General features: G+C 51.9%; 3 protein-coding genes across 3 annotated transcripts in view; 2 read left to right on the forward strand and 1 right to left on the reverse strand.

Annotated features, from left to right (window-relative positions):
- The first annotated feature begins 45 nt into the window (after window positions 1-45).
- On the forward strand, window positions 46-5,222 carry TEN1 (TEN1 subunit of CST complex). The gene is made up of 4 exons (XM_068655507.1): window positions 46-179; window positions 2,520-2,615; window positions 2,727-2,884; window positions 4,308-5,222. Exons 2-4 carry the CDS (start codon window positions 2,530-2,532, stop codon window positions 4,442-4,444), a joined length of 381 nt encoding a protein of 126 aa, XP_068511608.1. The 5' UTR covers window positions 46-179; window positions 2,520-2,529; the 3' UTR covers window positions 4,445-5,222.
- Window positions 5,223-6,864: 1,642 nt separating this feature from the next.
- On the forward strand, window positions 6,865-11,622 carry CDK3 (cyclin dependent kinase 3). The gene is made up of 7 exons (XM_068655508.1): window positions 6,865-6,992; window positions 7,580-7,657; window positions 8,112-8,232; window positions 8,771-8,941; window positions 9,324-9,425; window positions 10,118-10,321; window positions 10,716-11,622. Exons 1-7 carry the CDS (start codon window positions 6,865-6,867, stop codon window positions 10,839-10,841), a joined length of 930 nt encoding a protein of 309 aa, XP_068511609.1. The 3' UTR covers window positions 10,842-11,622.
- Window positions 11,623-15,219: 3,597 nt separating this feature from the next.
- The window catches only part of EVPL (envoplakin), a 28,605-nt gene continuing 20,372 nt past the window's right edge, over window positions 15,220-23,452 (reverse strand). The window contains exons 16-23 of the mRNA XM_068655414.1: window positions 22,748-22,926; window positions 22,181-22,319; window positions 21,434-21,627; window positions 21,168-21,318; window positions 20,654-20,737; window positions 20,455-20,565; window positions 19,857-19,949; window positions 15,220-19,041 (exon numbers count right to left, since the gene is read on the reverse strand). Of these exons, the coding sequence (XP_068511515.1) occupies window positions 15,598-19,041; window positions 19,857-19,949; window positions 20,455-20,565; window positions 20,654-20,737; window positions 21,168-21,318; window positions 21,434-21,627; window positions 22,181-22,319; window positions 22,748-22,926 (4,395 nt within the window). The 3' untranslated portion in view covers window positions 15,220-15,597. The remainder of the gene's footprint in view (window positions 19,042-19,856; window positions 19,950-20,454; window positions 20,566-20,653; window positions 20,738-21,167; window positions 21,319-21,433; window positions 21,628-22,180; window positions 22,320-22,747; window positions 22,927-23,452) is intronic.

Raw genomic sequence — 23,452 nt, forward strand, 5'->3', positions numbered from 1 at the left:
CTCGGTTCCGACTCGGCTCCCCCCGGCCCAGGTTCGGCTCCTCTGAGCTCCACCCGCCCTGCGCCTGCGTCCGACCTCAGCTCCGCCAGCCCCCGCGTGACGTCACGCCCGCGACCTCACGCCCCGCCACGTGACCCCACCCCCGGCTGGAGGGGGGGGGGGGAGCGGAGGGACCAGAGGTGAGTGCGGGGCGGGGGGGGGGGGGCACGAAATAGCGCTGGGAACGGGCACGGTGCATGCATGAGGCACGGCGTGCCTGGGGCTGGCCGTAAATTCAGTCGGGCTGCAAACGTGCGTGCAACGTGGTGTGCACGGGGCTGCACGTGCATTAAATCGTACCTGGAATGTGCATGTGCGGTGTGCACGGGGCTGCACATGCATTAAATCGTACCTGGAATGTGCATACGTGGGGTGTACAGGGCTGCACATGCATTAAATCCTACTTTAAATGTGCATGCATGGTGTGCACGGGGCTGCACATGCATTAAATCCTGCTTTAAATGGGTGTGGGACATGTGCACGGGGTTGCACATGCAGTAAATCATACCTTAAATGTGCATACATGGTGTGTGCAGGGCTGCACGTGCATTAAATCCTACTTGAAATGTGCATGCGTGGTGTGCATGGGACTGCATCTGCGTTAAATCATGCTGTAAATGTGCATGCATGGTGTGTACAGGGCTGCACGTGCATTAAGTCATACCTTAAATGTGCACACGTGGTGTGTACAGGGCTGCACATGCATTAAATCCTACTTTAAAGGTGCACACATGGAGTGCACAGGACTGCACGATCATTAAATCATACCTTAAATAAGCATGCAACGTGGTGTCCCTGGGGTTAAGCATGCATTAAATCAGGCTGTATATATGCATACGGCATGGGGTGCCTGGGGCTGGGCATAAATTAAATCGTGCTGTAAACGTGCATGCAACATGGTATACCCAGGGCTGGGCATGCATTAAATCATACCTTAAATAAGCACACACCATGGTGTGTGCCTGGGGCTGGGCATGCATTAAATCATGCTTTAAACGTGCATGCCACATGGTGTGCCTGGGCATGCAATGCACATGTTTTCAGTGTGCATACGTGGTGCATCCTAGGGCTGGGCGTGCATTAAATCGTGCTGTAAACGTGCACACAGCGTGGTGCATCTGGGGCTGGGCGTGCATCAAATTGTGCATTAAACCATGCATACAATATTCTGCAGCTGTGGCTGTGCTTGCCTGAAACTGTGCACTCAATGCAGATAATGTGTTGCATCTGGGACTTCTCATTCCTTGTGAATTAAATGTGCGTACAACATTTTGCACTTGAGGCTGAGCATACATTCAATCGTGCATTAAATTAAGTATTAAATTTACATATAACATGTTGCATCTCAGGCTGGATATGCGTGTAACTGCCGTATCTTGGCTGTGCATTCAATTGTGAATTAAGTAACAGACTGATCATGCACATAACGTGCTGCATCTGCAGCCAGGCGTTTAATAAACGATTAGTTAAATGGCTCATTAAGTGCCCACGTAGCATACTGCACTGGGACAGGGCACAGGTTACGTAGTGCCTTGGACAGCGCACGATGTGTGGTTAATGTGGTGCACTTGGAGCCAAGCATACACTAAATGCACACATAACATGCTGATGATGATGTTGTGCAGTGCATGCAGAACCACCCTGCTTTCGGTGGCCTCCCACAGCTGGTCTATGGGATGGCAGCGGGGTGTTTTGAGAGGTTACAGCCCCCTGAGCAATGCTTGGGGTGGGGAAGGGGCACCGAGCGTTAAAGCCTTGGGGTTGCAGCTCAGCGTGTCCCTGCTGCTGTGGGGTCAGTACTGGTGCTCCCCAGCACCTCGGGAGGCATCCCTTGTCTGGTTTGCAGGGGCCGTGGGCAACAATTGGCATCTTCCCCCAGTGGGGCATGAAACCAGAGAGAAGAGCATTAAATGGAGCACAGAAACTTGCCAAATCCAGAGACTCTGCAAGGGAGAAAGCAGAGAAAATGCCAGAAGAAACCACTCCGGGGCACAGCCACATGCCTGGCCATGGCACAGAATTGTTCTCCAACTGCAGGATCAGCCAGTGCCAGAATTGAATTTCCTATCCTGCAGCATGAGAAGACTCAGGACTATCCCTTAAGTCTTACTGCATGGCACCCTGTCACCTCAGCAGCCTGCAGCTCCATCCTTCACACTCCCTGAACGTCTCAATCCCTTCTTTTCTTCACTCACCATTATTTCCACTTCCTTAATCTTCATCAACTCACCCAAAATGTGGGGGAAGCCTGGGGGATCTGGTGGGCTGCCTGTTGCTGTTCACGTCGGGTTGTGGTGGGGGAAGGCAGTCACTCTCCATGCCAGGGGAGGATGCTGCATGCAGGATTCAGCGGGGAAAGCAGGCAGCTCCTGCAGCCCCCTGGCTGGGGGGGGCACTGGCACAGCAGGGGTTTCAGGGTGGTTTCACCTAGGACCGGGTCAGGTACAGGTTGGCAGGAGCTCAGATCTGCTTTCCTACAGGTTGCTTGAGATGCTGCCAAATGCTGGGGTCTACTACTTCCCATGGGAGATCAACAGCTCCGTGCCAGAGGGGGAGGCACTGAGGACGTTTGGCAGGTGAGAAGGGCACCCCGGGTGTCGGGTCTCTCCTTTGCTGCCCTGCACCCCCCTGCTTGGTTTGTAGTGCCCGTTGCACACCGCTGAGCTTCCTGCATCCGTCGCTCCCAGGTTGAGCTGCTACGACCTGGCGCGGTCCGAAGCCATCCTCAGTGCTCAGCACGGTGAAGCCCAGCACCGCGTCCGCGTGGACACCCGACTGGTGGAACCGTTTGAAGCCCAGCTGGGATCCCTCTACATGGTGCTAGGAGAGGCTGAACACAGGGAAGGTAAATGAGTTACCCGAGGAAAGGCAGGTTGGCTTCACCCAGTGGTGCTGAGTCGTGGTCTCCCTTTCCCAACTCAGCTGTGGGCTCAGGCATTCAGTGGTGAGAGCTCAGTCAGCACCTGTGCAGCTCTTAAAATTGTTTTGCCACCACCTGCTTCAGTGTCCACATCCAGACTATGGCCACAAGCCTCACTTGAAGGAGTCCCCACACAGTGCCACAGATTGTGCTTTGGTGCCATCTGCTCGAGGAACTGGTGCCTGGTACTCCTGCTGGTGATTCTTCAGCTCCTTCACAGCTCCCTGGGCACACCATCGGAGGTTAACGTTGGCCAGGGCAGCTTCAGCCTGTGCCACTGCCTCTGGTCACACAAAGTGCCTAATTCAGGGCAGGAGCAGCCAGTCACTCCTTGCTGACCACAGGAAGAGCCACCCTTATCTTGGTGAAAACCTGGTGCTGTGGCACAGCCCTCTTTAGAAGGCAGACATGCCTTAGCAGCACAACCGAGCTTGCGAAACCTGTACTAAAGCATTCTGGCTCCGCTGCCATCAGATCAGGTCAGCTTTGCTCCGTGACAGATTGCAGCAACACCTCCCCGTGAGCTGGCTGGGTCGGTCCTTGCCATCCTTGAAAGGCTCTAATTATACCCCTGCTCTCAGCGATGGGGCATGAGGAACACGGGCAGGCTTTGTCACGCAGGGCACTCTGTTGTCACCCTGCTGCCCTTTCCTGGGGTGCCCTGAGTGTTATTCCAGCTGCACGGTGCTTTGTGTGGGGAGTGGATCAGGGCTGGGCCACGGGGTTGTGAAGCAAATCCCGAGAGTTGTCTTGGCCACACCTGGTATCAAGCATCCACATTTGTGCCCTCGAAACCCTTGGTGGCAGGTGGAAAACCACACTGCACGTGGCTTCTGGTGCGTCACCTGCTAAGCCTCTGCTGCAAAATTCCTTCAGAAAGAGTTGTTGTTTTGGTTGTCACCGCTGCGGAGTGAGCTGGCCCCATTCTGCAGGCGTGGAAGGGGAGGACCGAGAGGCAGCACTGAGCCTCTTTAAGCCCAGCTTTGTTCTGTCCTCCTCTCGCCTGCACAAAGGTGTTCACAGATGGGCTTAAACCCAACCCTGATGTTTTTTAGACATGGAAAACCAAAACTGCACAATCCAGCCACGATGGATGCTGTGTGGCTGCTGAGGACACCAGTGTCAGCCACCAGCATTTGGCAGCCAAAAAGGCAGAGGGAAGCCATCACTGAATTAACCTGCACTCAGGTCTGTGGTGGCATTCAACCAGACTTGTCTCCTCCAAGGTCGTGGGCCATGGTTATTTGGCCACCTGGAGCCATACACTGCTAGAAGGAACCTCTCTGCGTGCCCCCAAGCTGCTGCATCCGTTGTGCTTCCTACAGGAGCTTCCCGTTTATATTCCTAGGTGAGAATCCAGTGATAAAAGCCCGGATACTGACCTGCGTGGAAGGGATGAACGTGCCCTTGCTGGAACAGGCCGTACAGGAGCAGAGGAAGTACTTCAGTGAGCGGCAGCAGCGGATGGGAACGGACACATCCTGATGGCAGCTCCGAGCCGTGCCATGAGCTGGTCCCCACCACGGCCAGCTGGTAGCATTGCCATTGGCAACAAACATCTTGAAAGTGTATTTAGAAGGTGGGTTTGAAACACAACTGCTTTTTGGCATGGCAGAGAGAGGTCAGTAAGTAGGGGAACACGTGAAGACTGTGAATCAGGATGTAGTTGTGGAGCTGCCAGCATGTGGCAGGTGTCATCACTGAAAATCACTCAGGGAGACGGGTTTGTTGTTTAAGAGGGTGGGTAAGGAAAGAGCAGGTGATTTACAACAGTCCTGTTGAGATGCAGGGCTTAGAGAAGTCAGAAAAAGGCAAAGTATATGGAGCTGGAGTTAAGCACCTGTGCACACCCCCACACACACTACCAAGGTGCAGCAGATAGAAGGTAAAGGACATTAGTGCAAAGTTCATTAGCCCTGCAAGGCTGCGGGTCCAGCACACACATGTGCTGGGTTGCAGTGACTCAGCTGCCACACAGGAGCATTCCTGGCAAAACACTCAGGTCTGGACTGAACAAAGGAACAAGAAGGGCGAGGAGTCACTACTTTGGGTAGCACTTATCTCTACAGGGGTTCAGGAGCTTGTGTTCAAGGCAGGTCGTTGACTTTAGCTCTAAATTAAATATTTGCAGTGCTCTGAGAACCACCACTTTACTTTCTTCCTTGACACAGTTAAGTTTAGGAAACCTTAAACCACTATTTTTTGTAAGTATCTAAAGGTTTTGTTTGGTATGTTCCTAAATAAAGATGAAAAGAGAATGTGACCTGTCTTTTATTGATTTAAAAAACCTCTTTCTTGCTAAGACAAATGCATTAGTCCCTGCAGAAACACCACGGATGATGTAAGAAAATTTAGCAAAATGCAATTTTCCTCCCACTACAAAGCACTGGGTGTGTAAGGAAGCACTTAGTTTTGAAAAAGTTGCAAGAAGAGGAGTTGAAATTACATCAGAGCCACTCTGGTTTAAGAACATGGTGCTAGGTCCACCCAGCAGGATTAAATGGTCAATAAAAAGACAGAAAAATCACTACTGTGAGATGAGAATAAAATGGTAGTGCACACAAGAAGACTTTCCTGTGCAGTGGGAACTGCTGGACCTGGAATAAGTTGGGACTAACTCAGCCACCTGCAGCCTTTCCTGTTTTTTTGTTTACATTCCCTGGTGGAGCGTTTAGAAAATAAGGACTGAAGCCATACAGCGCACAGAAGTGGATCAAAATGGAACAGATATTGGCAAAGTCCCATTTTACCAGCAGGCTTGATTCAAGATCCTGAGATTGCTCAATAATTACAGTGCTTGTGATAATCTTTAATCATAGTTTAGCCTTCTGTTTTTCTTCATGCAGTTACCAAGCTCTGAGATGCCTGCCTCTGCACACTGTTCAGCCCAATTCCAACAACATAAGATACAAGATTTTTTTTTTGTAAGACACAATGATTAAAAAAAAAAAAAACAGACAAGAGGAAATGTGGCAATGCCTCAAGATGCAGATGTGAATGCAAACTCAAACTTCACAACCCACAAGAGGACCCACGCAGGAGCTTGCCTTGGACATGAAAATCCATAGGGAGCTGGGGCCCAGCTCTGCTAGACACTTTAGTTCTTCCAAATCAGCAAAAATCAGAATCGCTTTTAAGGTATTTTGAGATGGTGACTCAGCAAAGTCCTAAATCAGTCCTGTTTAGGTCACCTAAAAGTGCTGTGGATGCACAGCCAGTGGGCTACTGTGTCCTGCTGTGCCCACCCCAAGACACGCGGCCCCAAATTCTGGAAGAAGGCAGACCTGGATCTCCGTGATTCTACCTTTTGTGGTGCCACAATTTATAATATTCTTTTTAATCTTGTCTTCTGCCAGCTGGCAAGTCAATAATTAATCCGCCCCCTACAAGGACATCTTCCAAAAGGCTGACCAAGCATTGCAGCCCACAGTGTTCACGGGACAATTGCACAAGATAAAGAAAATAAGACATTCGTGCCACATGTTTGCCCTGAGCATGTTCCAGGGAGCCCTAATTACACACCACATCCCCTTTATGCCAGGCACTGCACCAACAGAGCCGGAGAGCTTCTCTTGGCCCCGTGCAGCCTTTCCCCCAGACCCCAGGTGCCACTTTGCATAGGTTTTCCTCAATTTTTGCTTTAACCAACGCATCCCACAGCCTCAATGCAAGCATATGGCCCTGGGCAGGGCTTGGGGGGCTTTTTTGGGGCCTGTCTGGCAGCCCCACAACCCAGGCAGCCCTGCCTGCCGGTGCTGTCCCCACCCACAGCTGGTTCCTGGGCAGCAGGGAAGGGAAGCAGACATTTTCTGTCTTCCTGCACCTCATTTCCCCTCCTTTTCCCTCCACACCCGCCTTGCGAAACAGGGCCAGCTGCCCCCTGCTAGAGCCAGGAGGCCAAGGCCATGGAGACCCTCCAGCAGGCGTTCCAGAAGGTGGAGAAGATCGGGGAGGGCACCTATGGCGTGGTGTACAAGGCTCGCAACAAGCGCACGGGGCAGCTGGTGGCCCTCAAGAAGATCCGCTTGGACTCGTGAGTGGCGCCGAGCCCTGTCCCCAGCGCCACCATGGGAGTGAGCAGGAGGGCCCTGAGCACAGCCCAGTGTCCAAAGTGGTGCTAGAAGCTCAAAAAGAGCCTGACATGAGGGGAAAAATTCTCTCCAGGCTGACATGAGCACAGCTAGGGCCCATGGCACCATGTCCCAGGGCCGGGGAGGCAGCCGCCATGTTGGGCTGCAGCTTCTCCCTCAGCAGTGCAGTGCTGGGGCCTGGTGATGCTCAGCACCCAGCAGAGCTGACTTGGGTGGGGACCGAGTACATAAAAACTTATCCCCAGTCCTCTGGGTTGGCCCCGGGCTGTTTCTACACTGAGGGGTGTCACTGCAGATAGGCAGCCATGGTAGACTGCGCCCCATGACTGTCCCCTCCCTCACCACCCCCATGGCTCCATTTTCCCCCAGCTCATGCTCTGTTCCAACCCAAACCTGGGGTGCCCCATGTGAGACCTTCTCCTGGGCCCAGAATAGGGCACAGTGTTAGGGGAAAAAGGGAAACAGCACCCTGCCAGGCTGCAAGGTCCAGCTATGGGACAGGGTGCCCTACAGCCTACCTTTACCACAGGGAAACAGAGGGCGTCCCCAGCACAGCCATCAGAGAAATCTCACTGCTGAAGGAGCTGAAGCACCCCAACATAGTCAGGTAAGAGCCATAAGAACCCTCCCCATCAGCTCACTGACCAGCTGCTGCTCATCGATGTGGTCAGCTCCAGATCATGCAGCAAGAGTGGCCTTCCAGTCCTTCACTGACTACACAGAAAGAAGGAAAACAAACAAACCAAAAAGATGCAAGAATCTCTTCTGCTTCCTTGTACAGCAGTAGCTCACAGCATTACTACTTCACTTCACCAACACAACCTGGTTCAGACTACTGCTACCCCTCACCCTGGGTGCTGCTTTTATACCTAACTCACTGCTCTGCCCCAGAGGGCTCTCAAAACAGATGCACCTGTGCGAGGGAGGAGGGATGTTTAGGAATTGGCAAAGGTCTGGAGAAGAAGGTCACCCCAGGTGTCTTGTAAGAGGCTGTAACATCCTTGTATAGCATGGATTCCCACGCAAAGGTACTGAAAGGAGTGCTTGCACTTCTCTTGCAGGCTCCTAGATGTCGTGCACAGCCAAAAGAAGCTGTATCTGGTATTTGAATATCTCAATCAGGACCTGAAGAAATACATAGATTCCTCCCAAACTGGAGAGTTTCCTTTAAGCTTGGTCAAGGTACAGTGCAGAAAGAGTGAGTGCTAATAGGCTTGCAAGAGTGCGTGTCCTTGCTGCCTTCTGCTGGTCGGAGCCAGCACTGAGCTGCTTTTAGCCAGACAGCACTGGGAAGGGATTCATCCTTGGCTGGAGTCATTCAGTCTGTCGGATCTCTGACACTACAGCTGGGAAACCTCCTGGTGCTATTGCTCAGGGCATTTGTTTCCCAGCTGTTTCCAGGCTCTCCAGCCCATCTCTGTGTTGAATAAACTGTTGATATGAGGATAACAGAGGAATCTATTGCTAATTGCTTTTGCATGGAGTAACAGATGAGTGGAAGGGACTGCCACTGCTTAAATTGGAATGTCGCTGTCCCCCTACAGAGGGGGAGCAGTTTGTGTGCATCTCTGGGTAGTAGCCTGCAAGCCTGGTGTTGCATGACAGCAAGATCATGTTTCCCATTCAGGTTGATAAACAATCCAAAGCGTGTCGGTTCACATGACTAAACCTTTGAAATGGTTTCAGTTGTGGCCTTGTCTAAACTCTCTTCTCTCCTCAGAACTACCTTTTCCAGCTGCTGCAGGGTGTGAGCTTTTGCCACTCACACAGAGTCATCCACAGGGACTTGAAGCCACAAAACTTGCTCATCAATGAAGCAGGAGCCATCAAACTGGCTGATTTTGGTCTGGCAAGAGCTTTTGGAGTTCCCTTGCGGACATACACTCACGAGGTACTGTTGAGACTCCCTGCCATCTGAGAGCATGGTCCACAATGTGAACAACAGCAGCACAAGTGACTTGATCCACAGCTGTGCCAAAACACCTGCCCTTAACCTCACCTGTAGCTAAGGGGTTATCTTGTGTCCCCACAGTGTGCTGACTGCTTCCATCCCAGCCTGCCTGCAAGCTGGGTTCCCACCTTCTCCGCATAGGCTATATTTTTTCCAGTGACCTGCTGAAAAACAATCTGTTAATCCTAATCATGCTGTCACTAAGGTGTCTGCTAATTAGGCACGGCCTTGGCACACTCTGATTTATCCAGTCACTGAGACACAACCCAGAAAAGAGAATCCCATGCCTCTACACAGAGCCTGTTTGTTGGTTCCTTACCAGGTGGTGACTTTGTGGTACCGAGCCCCTGAAATACTCCTGGGATGCAAATACTATTCAACTGCTGTGGATATCTGGAGTATTGGCTGCATCTTTGCAGAAATGGTAGTATGGGTTTAAATGGTGTCCTTAATGAGCGGGGAGGACGCAGCTGCAATGGGAAGTGGAAAAGGAGGGGCAGGATGCAGAAAGTCCTGTGGGCCCACCCTGTGTTGGGGTGTGTTTTATGGAAACTCCACCCTGAGGGTTAGCTGAATGCTCAGAAGGAAATCTGCTGGCTGTAGGGACTTGGCAGAAGGCAAAGCAGCCTCTGTAGTCCAGTTGCAGTGTCAATATGTGGTGATATCAGACTTCATTCTTGCTGCTGCAGCATTCTGAACCTGGGAGGAGATAACTCTCTTGCAGGTGTCCCCCACCAGCCTGCAGAGAAGTAGCACTTGGCACAGCATTGCTCTTTGGGTCTCCTAGGTGTCCATAGTCTACTTCAAAGAGCTCAACACCCCTGCAGTGAGACAGCACTGCCCCTACCTCCCAAAACCCATGAGGTGCAGATCAGCAGAGCCTGGAAAAGTAGGTGGGGAGGGTGCTAGCCTGGAGGCGAAGAGGGATAAGGGTCTGGTTGAGAGAGAGGCAGCCTCAGGGGGGCCTGAGTCCATGGAGGGGAGCTGGAGACAAGCCCTGGTGAGTTTCACAGCCACTGCCTAAACTGCCCTGCTCTGTGGACAGCAGTTTGCAGAAGGAAATAGGGCACAAAGCTAATGGAGAGGTGGGAACTGGCTGCTTTTTTTTTGCCCCAGGTGACTAGGAAAGCCCTGTTTCCAGGGGACTCTGAGATCGATCAGCTCTTCCGGATCTTTCGCACCCTGGGTACTCCCACTGAGGCGACCTGGCCTGGGGTGACACAGCTGCCTGACTACAAGGGGGACTTTCCTCGGTGGAGAAGGAAAGAGATGAAGGAAATCGTTCCCAACTTAGATCGAGATGGCAGAGACTTGCTGGCAGTGAGTGAGGGTTCATAACAAGACCTGGGGAAATGACCTTATCAAACCAGGCAAAAAATAGAGATATTTGGGACTGATCTACCTTGAAGTGCGTTAGCTGATTTGGCTCTAATGTTCATCTTTGCCAACACATAAAAACCAGATCATGGAAGAGGGCTAAATGCTGGCTCTGAAATAGGGCTGTCAGCGTGGGTTCCCCTAAGGCACCACGGCACGGAGGGTCTGAAAGGCCCTGGAGTGTAACCCACATGGTAACTTCAGCTGTGGGTTATTCCTCAAGCCCAGAGAGAGGAAAAGGCAGGAAAAACATCTGCATTTGGGCCCAGCCATGTGCAGGTGCAAACAATCATTTGGCTTTTAGAATCCTAAAGCTGGTGGGTTTTTCTCTTGGCAGCAATTGCTCCTGTACGACCCCAGCAAGCGCATCTCAGCCAAGGCAGCCCTCAGTCACCAGTACTTCTTCTGGAAAAGCCCGCAGAGCACCGAAGAGCAACGTGTGATGCAGAGACACTGCAGATGAAGTGACGCAGCTCTCTCCGTGCTGTGTACCCCTGGGTAGCAGCGCAGATCTGGTTTGGGGCACTTAGCAGGGGACTAGCTGGGGCTCGGGGCCTCACTTCTGAGGAGCCTGAGGGGAACATTCTTGCAGTTAGAGACTCTCAGCCTGTTGCTGGAGGAGGATTTGCCTAGGTTATGGCCAGTAGAGCTGTTTTGAAGAGGTCGTGTGGAAAGGTGGGGTTATTTATCATCATAAAACACTGATATGTAAGTGGTAGAGCATACTTGTCTATTAGCCAGCAAGCTAAGGTGACACACAGTGTTCTGGAGCATAACCAGCTCTTGCTGCAGGTCTGACGGTGGCAGCTCCTGACACCAGGGTGTGCTGGAGCTCCACCGTGGGTAGGACAGCACTGCTCTGCTCAGCTGGTCGTTGCTGTTAACAAGAACCAGGTTTGTCAGCGTTAGACTCATTGTTTAAGTTGAGCTGTTTAATAGAGCTAACATTCTGCTGTTTTGCAAGCTGAGGAGTGCTGTAAGGTATCTGAACTTGTGCTTTAGCTGGGACTGAGAAGCCAGAAGATCCAGTTAGCATAAAGCACTTAGGTTGGAAACGGTGACAGCTGAAACACCAGCTTTCCATCATCGGTCCAGATGTAACACTGCTTCCTTTGCTTTATTGTCTTGGAAAAGTTTTTGCCTTCGAGTGTTTGGAGAATTATAACTAACTTTTAATGTGTTTTTGACATCTGAGATTTTTTTTTCCAATACAGAAAAAAATAAAGGCTTGTCGTTTGTTCAGAGGCATCTGTGTTTATTGCTTGGCTCAGCCCGTCGGGCTAGTGACGCAGGACAAGCTGGCTGATCCCTTTTGTTTCCACAGACCTCTTCTCCCCTCACCATCTCCTGTACTCTTTCTTTTATTCTTTCCAGCTCACATCCTTGGCAGGTGCAGAGATGTGCTCTCAATTCCGTTGAGGAACAAGGGGCTGATGGTTCTTCAGCCCAGTGCTGTCTCAGTACAATAAGATGGGATTTCTTTCCATCAGTGGTTGCCACAGGCCAGTTCAGAGTTAGGTCCTACTTATTTAAATACTCGAGACAGATTTTTAACTTGGGGAAGCCAAAGTTCCAAAAATTCTGTTTTTCGTGCTTGTGCGCACGCAGCCCCCTAAAACCTGTGAGCCTAAGAGCTGATTTCAGCACAAGCTGACAGCTCCCAAAAGCTATCACATTCCTAGAACTTAGTAACAGCTACACAATGCGGCGAAGGAGAGAGGCTGCTGCACATCTCAGCTGCAGCCTAAACCCCTCCCCACCTGTGAGACAGCAGAAACCTTTAGACTTCTCCCATAGAAAATCCCCTCTCAGCCCAAAACCTGCCTGTCTGAAGCCAAACTCTGTTAACCTTTGGCTTGCTCCTTCTTCCCACCTGAGAAAAGGCAGCTGGTGGCTCTGCTTAATTCCCAACATCAAAAAGATCTCTGTCATCTCTACTGAAGCAGCCACCCCACACACACTCCCAAGAGCAACACCCAGGGAGCTGTTGCTCACCTCCCTCTGGCCCTGCCCTGCCGCCTGGCTGAATTCCCCCTGCAGGTTTAGCAGCCGCCAGGACCTGGGTAGCTCTCTTGCATCTGCAATTTGCACAAATTAGGTTTTGGGGAGGGTTGCTTTGCTTTTGAAGCTGTTAGGAGTCATGCTGGAGTGCCTGCCTGGAAAAAAGGTGTGCTGCTCGTGCTATGGAGGCACGATTTTCTGATCGAGCAGGGAAAAGCAGGCAGCTGGGCTCTCCCAGCACCTTGAGAGCTACCTGGCAGGAAAATCAAAGTCCTGCTGTGCTTCTGCAGCATCTCTTGTCCTCTGTGTGATAGCACCCAGCTTGCAGGGGTACATTTGAGAGACCAGGATGAATTCTGCTGTGGGAATTATTTCCCTGCCTTTGCATACATGTTTTAAAGTCAAATCATTTTGTACAGACAATGCTCCATTGTTTGCTCTCTGCAAACAAACGCTCGTGTTGTACCTAACAATTCGCAGAAGTGGTGGCTTGCTTTCTTATTTTTTTCTTTTTTTTTTTTTTTAAGACCAACGTTAGGAAATAAATTCCAAGGGCATTCACGCAGTCCAGAACTATAACTAAAAATACTATGGCTCATTAAGCCCAACCAAATGAAGCAACATGCTGTATTTCAGACATTTATGACCCAACCCCATTGTCAGCAAAGGGAACTAACAACAGCTGTGTTGAAAGAGCTACTCTGGGAACGCCACAATCCAACCCCATCATCCTGTGCCTGAGAAGGGAGGAAAAGCACTACCTGCATCCTCCTGAGCAGCTCACAACCCCGCCAGCTGTCTGGGCTCTGGAAAAGCCCCCCGGCTGGGTGGTGGGGACACATTCCTACAGACACATCAGGAGGATACGATGCAAGTGGCTTTCTGCAGATCGGGACTGCTTGATAGCAAAGACCAGATTTTTTTTTAATTCTGTTTTCCAGAAGCAAAAGGCAGACCTGGCATCCGAGGGAGACTGCTCAGCCAGCTAGACCGCTCATCCAGCTAATCGTCTCTTAACATCTTCACCCAGCCGTGGATAAATACCTATTATCCCCATCATGCAGCCGGGGAGTGCATTATCCAAAATGATCAACCGACTGCCTAATTACCAGCACTCCAAATCCCTTAGTTACACAGCATTCCCTAAAACTATTTAAGCAGCACTTCAGGAAAGAGTCACCACGTGACCGTCAGGCTGCTTTCAAACCAAGCAGGACTTTTTTATCTCATCTGCACGGGGAGCGGCGAGGAAGGAGGGCAGCCCCACAGCCCAGCACCCTGCCCCGTGGGTAGGCTGGCAGCAAACTCACGTGTCTGGCAGAGCTCGGTGGTGACGGATCCTCCCTGCCTTCAGCCAAGGGGTGCGAAGCTGGGAGCAGCCTTGCTGTGCTTCAGCAGATTTGGGAAGGATCCCTCGGTGTGCTGGGCTTTAAGGGTTTTGGGGGCTGCAGTTGGTGTGCTGCTAGCACTGGTCCAGGAGGTCCTTTGTGGTGGGACGTGATCCTTACCTGCCCTCGGTCCTGTGCTGCGAGGGGCTCACCATGGCAAGGTTTCTCCCAGCCCCTGCAGGAGGTGATGCACAGTGCCCCGTGTGCTGCCAGCACCCTGCCAAGAGGGAACAGGCTGGGAACAGTCACTTTGGGGTGTGTGCAATGGTTTTCCCCATTATAAACCAACAAATTTCCCTGTATTGATCATGCCAGTTGAGACAGGCCACAGTGGCAATAAACATTGACACTACAAGGCATAGGGCAGAGCTCTTTGACTGGAAATGTGGCGTTTCCTGAGCTGGACTTGTTTTTTTTAACTGAACGCTGCCTGCCAGCAGGAAGGCAGCAAGACTCTGTTGAGTTTGCCAGCATGGGACCAGCTCCTTCATGGAACCCAGACTCCCAATCCCAAGTAGGCTATATGGAAATATAATGTCCTGATGGGGGACTAAAGGCTGGGATATCTACTGATATGGATCATTTTGGATTGTGTTGATTTTCCCCAGCAGCATCAGCTAAAAGAACCCTTGTTGGAGGTGAGAGCAGCCCATGTCAGTAAAAAGTCATTTTTTTTTCCTCATCCCACAAAGCCAGGGGACTCTCCAGAACAGGGCAGGGTCTAAGGAGGAACGTTTCACCTCTCATCTCAGCAGGGACACGTGAGAGATGGGACTTGCTCATTGCAGCAAGGGCTGAGCACTGCAAGTGACAGGGTGAAAACTCACCTTAAAAAATAAATAAATAAAAATAGCAAATGCAGATTTTCAGGTATTGCTGGGTGGATCTCACAGCCAAGGGCTGCAGAAAGGAGTTTCCATCACTGTGGATTGCAAGCATCAGCAGTCTGCTACTGAAGGTCACTCCTTCCCTTGCAACACGTCTGCAGGACAAGCCCCAAAAACACCTACTTTAATGGGGTTTGGTTTGGTTTTGCTCGAGGCGTGGCTTCATCTGTCAGCAGCTCAGTGAACCAGCCCCACTCATCCTACAACCAACACTGTCACTGGCCTGCAGCCAGAGGGGCAGCAGGGACAGGCAGCAGGAGGGGACGGGGGATGTTCTCCCTTGGTTGCCTGCACTTGGAGTGGGTCAAAATAACGCGGAACTGCACCCTTGGGTGACCAAGTCCCAATTTCAGGGGTGTCCAAATGACCAGGGAGCAAAGTCCCGTTGGTTTTCAGTTTGAAAGGCAAATACAGCAAAATCTTTAAAATATTTGGACTCACGAAGAAATTTAGGGTGTTCAGCGCTGTGAGATTGGGGGAGCGAGGGCTGCAGGGCACACGACAGCACGGGGGCACCAGCCTTCCCTCCGGCCACTTTGCAGCAGAGAGAACACAGCCACAGAAACACACTTGCTACGTTTATTGCATGCAGAAGAATGACCCAACCTGAAAACACTCTGCCTCTCCCCCCCTTCTGGGCACGACCACGTTTCACCTACTGCCAGAAGAAGTTCTTGCAAGCAAACCCCCTCTGCAGTCACAGCATGGCCTGGGGGCGGCGGGGGCCCCGCGTGCCCAGGTCCTTCTTCCACGATCACGTTTTTTTTGTTTTTTTTTCTCCCTCGCACGGCCAAGCTGCGCTGGGAAGCAGGGATAGCTAAGACAGAAGAATATGCAGCCCTAAATGCTAGATGCTCCGTTCCCGTGATCGCTGCTGTGGGGAGAGGTGTTTCGAAGGGATGAACTCCAGAAGGAACTGGGTCCGGCGCTCGCCTGAATCCATTCAGTGCCTGAACCGTGAGAGCTTGGGGGAGCGGCTCGCCTGGTGGTAGGGCTGGTAGCCCTCCGAGGCGGCCGGGAGCAGCAGGAGGCTGCCCAGCGAATCCTTCTGGCAGAGAGCCATGGCCTCCTTGTAGTTTATCTTCTCCTTCGTGACGGGGTCAATGAGATCTTTCTCGTAGTTGGATTCATCCTGGAGCCTGTTGGCCAGGTCGCCCGTTATCATCCCTGTCTGGGCGGCTTCCAGCACGGGGATGCGACCGGTTTTCTTGGGATCGATGAGTCCTCCGGTTAGATGCTGGACCTCCAAGTAGGGGAAGGCGCTGTCCCTGGTCATCCACCCCTTCTGGACCGCTTCCCCCACAGACAGCCTTCGCTTGGTCACCGGGTCCTCGATCCCCGTGAAGGCTTTCTGGGCATTGAGCAGTCTCTGCATGTAGGTCCTGTCGATCAGCCCCCTCTCGATGGCCTTGTGGACTGACAACCGGTCCCGAGAAATGAGGTCTATGATGCCCCCCGTGGCAGCCTGGGCTTCCAGAAGCTTCTGAGCCGTCATGGGATCAAGCAGCTTCTTCGCCACAGCGGTCTTGATGTTGTACTTGGTGTCAGTGGTGGTGTCGTACACCCCGGCGATGGGGCACGTGTCATCACAGAAGCCCTTCTGCGAGGGGAAGAAGTTTTGGGTTTGGTGGGTGGTGGGTGACTGCAGCGGGGATTTGGAGATGATGGAGCCGATAGAAAGGGACGACGGAGGCTTGGATTCCCCGGCCACCAGCAAGGCAAACTCCGAGATGGGGATCTTGCCGTCCCGGTACAGCTGGTACTCCTCCTTGGTGATCCTCCTCAGCCTCAGCGCGTCGTCGATGGAGTACTGCTTCCCGCTCTTCTTGTCCAGGAGAACCGAGACCTCCCCGTTGGGGCCCAGGGTGGTGACTTCCTCCCAGTCACACTCCAGCTCCTGCAGCTGGATGTACTGGCCTCTGTCTATGATACCTCTCTTATAGGCTTCGTAAGGGGACATGTCCTTCCCCGTCTCGGGGTCCAGGATGGAGATCTTGGTGGAGAGGTTCGTCTCTCTCATCTGGGTCTCGTGATTGATCTCTTCCCGGCTCACCCTCGACTGGAGATCTCGGATGAACCTCTCCTTGTTGTAGATCTGGTCCTTCTCCCTCAGGATGTCTGCCTCCAGCAGGGAAAACTCATGCTCCAGCTGCTTCTTCTTCTGCCTGTCGCTCTCAGTCCGCTGGTTGAGCAGTTTGGACTCCTCCCGCAGGAAAAGGACTTTCTGCTGTTTCTGCCTCTCCAGCTCCCGCAGCTCGCTCTCCAGGTTGGCTCTCTCCTGGATGGCCAAGTTCCTGGCTTTCTGCAGCTCCGTCTCTTCGCGAGCCCACGTCCTCTTCATGCCTTCAGCTCTCTCAATCTTCTCCCTGAGCCTCCGCACCTCCTCTTCAGCCTTTTGCTTGGCCCCTCTCTCCCTGTTCAGCAGCTCCCAGATGCGTGCGCGCTCACTTTCCAGTGCTCTGTCCTTCTCCACACGAATCACCTCCTTGTAGATGGTCTTCTCCTGGGATTTTGTTTTCTGCAGGACGTCAATTTGCATCTGCAGGTTCTTGCACTCCCTCTGCAGGTTCAGCACCTCCATCTTCTCCCGGTCCAGCTCCAGGCGCAGGTTGCTGGCAGACTGCTCGAGGACTGGGTCCTTCTCCAGCTTTACCACTTCTTCCATAATGATCTTTTCTTGCACCGGGGCTGGGCTCTCCTCCAGCTCCTTTATCCTCAAGGTAATTTGCCTCATGTCTTTTTCCAGCGCAAGCCTCTTGCTTCGATCCTCCTGAAAGTTGAGCATCTTCTCTTGCTCTTCCACCAGCGCACGAAGCTGCTGCACGTCTCGTTCCATGCGGCGCCTGTTGCTCACCTCCTCGTCCAGGCTCCGGCTCAGCCTGTTGTGCTCATCTCGGAGCTTTGGATCCTTCTGAGTCAGAATCACCTCTTGGACAATGACCTTTTCCTCCGGCTTCCTCCTCTCCAGGAGCATGTATTTATTCTGCAGGTCGTAGATAGCGTCCTCTGCAGCTCTCCTTTTTTGAGACATGTTGCGCACTTCTTGGCGCAGGCGGTCAGCTTCTTTTTCCAAGAGCGGGTCATTCTCGTATCGGATGACTTCCTTGTTGACCAGCTTGGTTTCCACCTTGGATCTCTCCCTCTTCCACTCGTCCCTTTCACCCTGCAGCCTAATGAGCTGCTCCTGGGTCCTGCCGTTGGTGTTCACTAGTTCGTTCAGCTGTTCTTTGAGCCTGTCAATTTCTCTAAGAATTTCTGGACTCTTCTCGTGTTTCACCACCTCCTCTATGACCTCCTTCAGCTCCACCACTGGTTTCTGTGACCTGAGGACGTTGAGCTCTGCTAAGGCCTCTTCCACTTCGCTGTCAATCTTTGTCCTTTTCAGGGTAACTTCCTGCAGCTCTCTTTTCAGGTGAGCAATTTCCTGCTCTGTTTCAGGATCCACCAGGAAAATCTCATTGACCCTCTCTTTAACTTCTACCCTGGGTTTTTGCTTCTCTGCAATACTGTACTGGCTTTGCAGCTCTCCCAGCTCTCCTGTAAGCATTAGGTTCTTGCTCCTCTCTTCTTCAATTAGGTTTTTAAGCTTGGTAGACTCTTTCAATAACTCTGGGTCCTGCTCTACCTGCTTCACCTCCTTCACAATAATTTTGGGCTCTGCTGTTTCAATTAGCCTTTCCACTTCCTCAATCTTATTCTTCACCTTCACTATCGCTTCCTCTGCGGACTGTCTCTTGAAGGATTCCTCGTCAATTTGTAGCTGCAGGGTCCTAACGGACTTCAGCATTTCTGGGTTTTTCTCCAGTTTGATCAGCTCCTTCACCACCACTTTCTCTCGGATGTTGGGCTGCTTTCGCTCTAGCTGATGCAGCTCTCTCTTACGCTGCTCGAGTTCAGAAGCAGCAGCCAAGCTTTCCTCCTGGAGACGCTTGATCTCCTGGCGGAGACTGGCTGCTTGGCTATCCAGGCTTGGATCTTTTTCAATTTTTGTTATCTCTTTGGTGAGGAGCTGGGCAGGAATGGCCTTCTTCTCGTTCTCCATCTGCGCAAGCTTCTGGTTCATCGCTTCAATGTCTTCTTGCAGGTTCAGCCTCTTTTTGCCTTCCTCTTCAATCTGCTGTGTCATCCTAGACAGGTTGCTCTCCAGCTGTGGGTCTCTGTAGTATTCTACCACCTCCTTTTCTTCCACTCTTTCAACAGGCCTCTGAGTCTTCAACATTAGCAGCTTGCTCCTGTGTTGCTCCAGGTCCTCTTCTATCTTGGCCACTTTTCTCCTTTCCTCCTCCAGCTGTGTTTTCAGCCCCTCAGATTCCCTGCTCGACACGGCTTTGTTTTCAGACTGCTGGGTTTGCTCCTGTACAACCTGAATGTCCTCATGCACTTCCTTCTGCAAGGAGAAAACAAAAAAAGAATTTAAATAAAAATAATAGCCAGGGAAACCAACTCACTCTCTGAATCAAGCACGGAAGCCTTTTTTTTTTATGAAAAGACATGGCCAGATGAGGCTGTCTGTAAATGACAGATGAGGACACATTCACATCATCTCAAGCAACTGATGTTTTAAAGAGTTTCCACCTGTCAGAGGGATGCTGCACCAGCAGCCCACAGAGGTGCTTTGTGCTGCGGGAGGATAACCTGGCCAGTTCGTGCTGCGCAGCATGGTGATGGTAACAGCACAGAGCTCCCCCATTTAATCTCCTGTTCTTCATGAGCACACTGAACAGAAGCCATCCAGACTGGAACAATTTTCTACAAGTGAATCAAGCCCTAGAAAGGTATAAAAACCCTACTGCCTGGAAGTGATTCCAGAGGTGTGTGAGCACAAAGTTCCAGCCACATTCACAGATGAATCTGAAATTCTCAACCCATGAACATTGAATAGGCATGGCTGAAAACAGGAGTTAAGATTTCTAGTTTAAGTTTGTTTGTTTGTTTTTCCCTAGCAAAGACTACAGCTTCAGTTAGAGTTAAAGGCCCACAGAAGTGACAAATGTCACAAGCTGAGATCAGCATCAGTGAAACTGTTGTTACTTTTAGTCTTTGCTCAGTGGTTTCCATTCCTGTCCTTCTTAACACCTAGATGTGGAGACCTGGAGAGAGGTGGAGGAATCCCAGGCTGAGCAAATGGTGACAGCGTTGGAAAGATCATTTCCAACCCCGATCTAGAGTACCCCAGCCCTGCCACAAGCTCTTAGCTGGTACCTTCTCAGCAATCTTCTTGGCAAACTCCAGCCAGCGGAGCCGCTGTTTATTTTCTGCTGCCAGCTCCATGTAGAGCTTGGTTACATCATTTTCCTGAAAAAGAAACAGCCGTGAGAGCCTTGTCCCACTCACCTAGCACAGCCCTGCTGGGTGCTTTTTATTCCCTTTTTATTCAAATACCAAGTTATACACGAATCTCAGGAGACGTGCAGCAAACCAGCAGTGATCTACGCTATTCTTGCTGATGCCAAACACAGAGAATGTGCAAATAAAAGGTTTGGAGGGGACCATCAAATTTGTGTTCATCGACAGACGTCTGTGTAAGCCCACGCACCCACACTGTAACATTTATCTTCATGCACAACATATTAAGAAGGCATCAGCAGCAATCTCAGCCAAAGGTACCAGAAACATTGCTAATTCCTGATCTTACTTGCTGCTATGCCCCATAGACAAAGAACTCACTGATGATATTTGTCCTTGGGCTTAGAATAACGATCAACTGCTGCTGTAAGAGTGGATTAAGGCCTTGCAGAGCACACAGGGCTTGGGTAAGGAGCTAGAAAATATTTTCCATGCCTTTATCTTAACATTTTACCTGGGCCTGGATGCTTTCTTGCAGTGGGGTCACACGCAGCCTCTTTGCAGCAAAGTCTGTCAGGGTAGGGTCCAGAGAAGAGCTGTATTTGCCTGCTTGGAGTTCATAGTCCTGTTCAGAGCAGAAATAGAAGAATCAGCTGGGATCTCTCAGGTGAAATGACGATAAGGGAGCGTTACACAGGAAAACCCAGCCATACATTGAGCGTGGACTGCACGTTCCGGGACTGTCTGACCACTGCGTTCTTCTCGGGCTCCTTGCTTTCGATCTCCTCCACCAGCCTCTGCAGGAGAGATGTGTGATAAGAATCAGTTGGAATAGCAGCCAGAGACCCCCACATCTCATCGCCCGAGCTAGTCAGCTTAGGATCTGCTCAAGGAGAGAAAGATGAAGGGCCAAGGTACAACATCTCAGCCCTAGGTAGCATTTTAGATGCTATCTTTCAGGAGCTGCATGTGCCCTCTCTGTGCAGAGGGTATCAACTTTGGGGTGACTACCACAGATGAGAACACCAGCGCTGTAGATGAACACAGCTGGGCAAGATAAATCATCTGTGTGCTGCAAGCCATTGTCTCCTTTTTCCAGCTCATTCACTGGGGCAGGTGCAGCGCACAGCTAGGAGCTGGGTGCTACCACTTGCCGTGCCATTCAGAAAAGCAAACTCCTCCCGTGCTTATAACACTACAGGTCGTGGTGCTTGCCCTGGAACACACCTTCTGTGCCTGCAGCTTGTAATTGATCTGGCTTGGCCCATCCGTGGTCTTCACTTGGTGCTTGGGTAGGTTGTTCATCCAGAACATCAGGTTCTCATTGGAGTTTTGGAACTGCTGGTAGGTAAGGCTGATATTTCGGAGCGTCTTCTCTCTGCACGGCACAGAGGTAAACACAGGAACATTAAGGGCAAGGGTAAAGATGCACGTGCAGGTTCCTAAAAATACACCACGGCGAATTTCACCACAACAAGGGTGATGTTCCTCACCTCTGGTCCAGCTGGTCTGCCACGGCGTGGTAGCGATCGTTGAGGAGCTGCACCTCCCGCTTCTGCCGGGGCAGGTCAGGGCAGTACTCCTGGAAATTGTTCTGCACGGCGCTGCAGCTGTGCTCAGTGTCCTTCAGCCCTCGGTTGAGCTTCAGCACACACTCCTCTTGGGCCACCAGGTCTCGTTTCATCTTCTGCAGGGGAACGAGAGGCCTCCAGGTTTGCACCAGTCAGTGCCCCAAACACCTCCTCAGCACCATCCCTCAGCCTGCAGCACCCGGGGGCTAGCCAGGCTCTCCAGGACACACACACAACGTGGAAGAGGTGGAGCAGTGAGGCTTAGTCAGCAAAGAAGGTGGGAAGCAAGGTGGGTTAGATGAAGCATGGAGCAGAAGGGAGAAGTCCTGGGGAAGGCAAAAAAGGGACACTGCAAGGCAAGGGTGGGAACTAATGTTGGAGCAGGGAGATTGGGAGCAGGATGGGTAGGGGGCAAAGCAGGAGGAAGGGCAGGCAGGTTAGATGCTAAGGGGTTCAGAGTGGATTTTAAGGACCACAAATGTAGTCTGGGAGGGACAGTTTTTGCAGTGAAGCGAGTGTAGGTCAGCCTACAAAGCCAACACAGAGCCCTCCAGGAATAAATCCTTAGAAGGGCTCCATCACCAGTGCCTCAAAGTCCAGCTCTCCCCACAAGTGCTGGCTGAGCTCACTGATTTCCCCTCCCTGACAAAGAGCCCGACATTTCCCTACCTGCAGGTCGTTGGCCCGATCCTGCAGGGCATTGGGGGATGCAGGAATGATGCTGTCCTGAGCCAGCTTGGCCTCAAACGTGCTGATGACCTTGTCTGCGTTCTCAATCTGCGTCTCCAGGTTCAGGGCAGCCTTAGCCCTGGGGAAGGGAAAAATGACACAAGGTTAGCTGCGGAAGATCCCTTTCTCTCCCTCTTCTCTCTGATTCTGCATGTTTAAGCTTATTTAATAACAAAGCATGGCAGGGAACAAGCAATACGCACTCACAACCCCGCTCTGCTGCCCACACAGATGCGTCGCACTTCCCTGCACACAGCAGGGCTGGGACATGCACCCGTTGTGGTGGGCTTCCCGTGCCTGGGGGGGGGACTGAGTACACATTACACACAGAAAATCCTGCGGGGATGCCTCTGATGATGCACGGAAGCTTCCCAACCTCCCTTGGCTGGCTAGGCCGCAGCCAATGCCCACACAGGCCGCGTGCATTTTGTCTCAAGGCCTCGTGCTGACATCTGCGCGGCATCTCGCCCCCCCCCATCCCCTCCAGGCCTTGCCACCGCCACTCACTTCTCGTTGTACAGGCTGGAGAGCATCTTGACATCGCTGTACTTGCTCCTGAGGGCGTTCAGCGTGACAGGCAGCTGGGAGGCCGAGGTGCTGGTGGGTTTCTTGGAAAGGAAGGTCTCACACTCCTTCTGCAAGGCATCCTTGGCTGCCCCCAGGGTCTCAAGTTTCTTTGTTGTTTCCTGGCACATCAGATGGGAGCAGAGTCACCCAACGTAGTCATAACAGGGCTGTTGCGAAAAGGTGCCTCCCTCAGGGGTGGATTTTGCTGTGGGGCTAAGGGTGCGGTGGAGCCCTCTCATGAGGTGCCATCCCTCGGGGCACAGCCCCAGCCAGACGGTGGCTGTCTGGGGATGGCAGGGTGCGGGGAAGGAAGGTGGAAGAGAGCTACCTGAGCTCATCCTCCTGCCAGGGATGGGTAAATACCCATGGATGAAGACGCAACACGTTGGACTGCTACAGACCAGACCTTCTCCAAGAGAAAAGGAAGGGGGCTGCAGGGCACTGTGTCTTTTCCTGCCCCCTTCACATCTACCAGGCTGTATTTGCTACCAGGGGAACCAAAGCCGGCCCTTGGATGAGTTCCTTTTCTCCTGTTGTCTTTCATGCTACAGACTTGAATGGTGACGGCATCCCCACGACAAGGTAGGGAACTTGGAAGGGGACACAAAGGGGACACCTTGCTGCAGAGCTGAGCCACAGGAAGGG

Source organism: Anas acuta, chromosome 18, assembly GCF_963932015.1.
Source record: "Anas acuta chromosome 18, bAnaAcu1.1, whole genome shotgun sequence".
In the NCBI taxonomy this organism is placed as follows: domain Eukaryota; kingdom Metazoa; phylum Chordata; class Aves; order Anseriformes; family Anatidae; genus Anas; species Anas acuta.

Bases quoted from the DNA above. Each gene is read 5' to 3' on its own strand.
- TEN1 (XM_068655507.1), top strand. From the start codon at position 2,530: ATGCTGCCAAATGCTGGGGTCTACTACTTCCCATGGGAGATCAACAGC. The intron at 2,616-2,726 runs GTGAGAAGGGCA...CGTCGCTCCCAG, and splicing joins GCACTGAGGACGTTTGGCAG to GTTGAGCTGCTACGACCTGG. The intron at 2,885-4,307 runs GTAAATGAGTTA...TTATATTCCTAG, and splicing joins AGAGGCTGAACACAGGGAAG to GTGAGAATCCAGTGATAAAA.
- CDK3 (XM_068655508.1), top strand. From the start codon at position 6,865: ATGGAGACCCTCCAGCAGGCGTTCCAGAAGGTGGAGAAGATCGGGGAG. The intron at 6,993-7,579 runs GTGAGTGGCGCC...CCTTTACCACAG, and splicing joins AAGAAGATCCGCTTGGACTC to GGAAACAGAGGGCGTCCCCA. The intron at 9,426-10,117 runs GTAGTATGGGTT...TTTTTGCCCCAG, and splicing joins GCTGCATCTTTGCAGAAATG to GTGACTAGGAAAGCCCTGTT.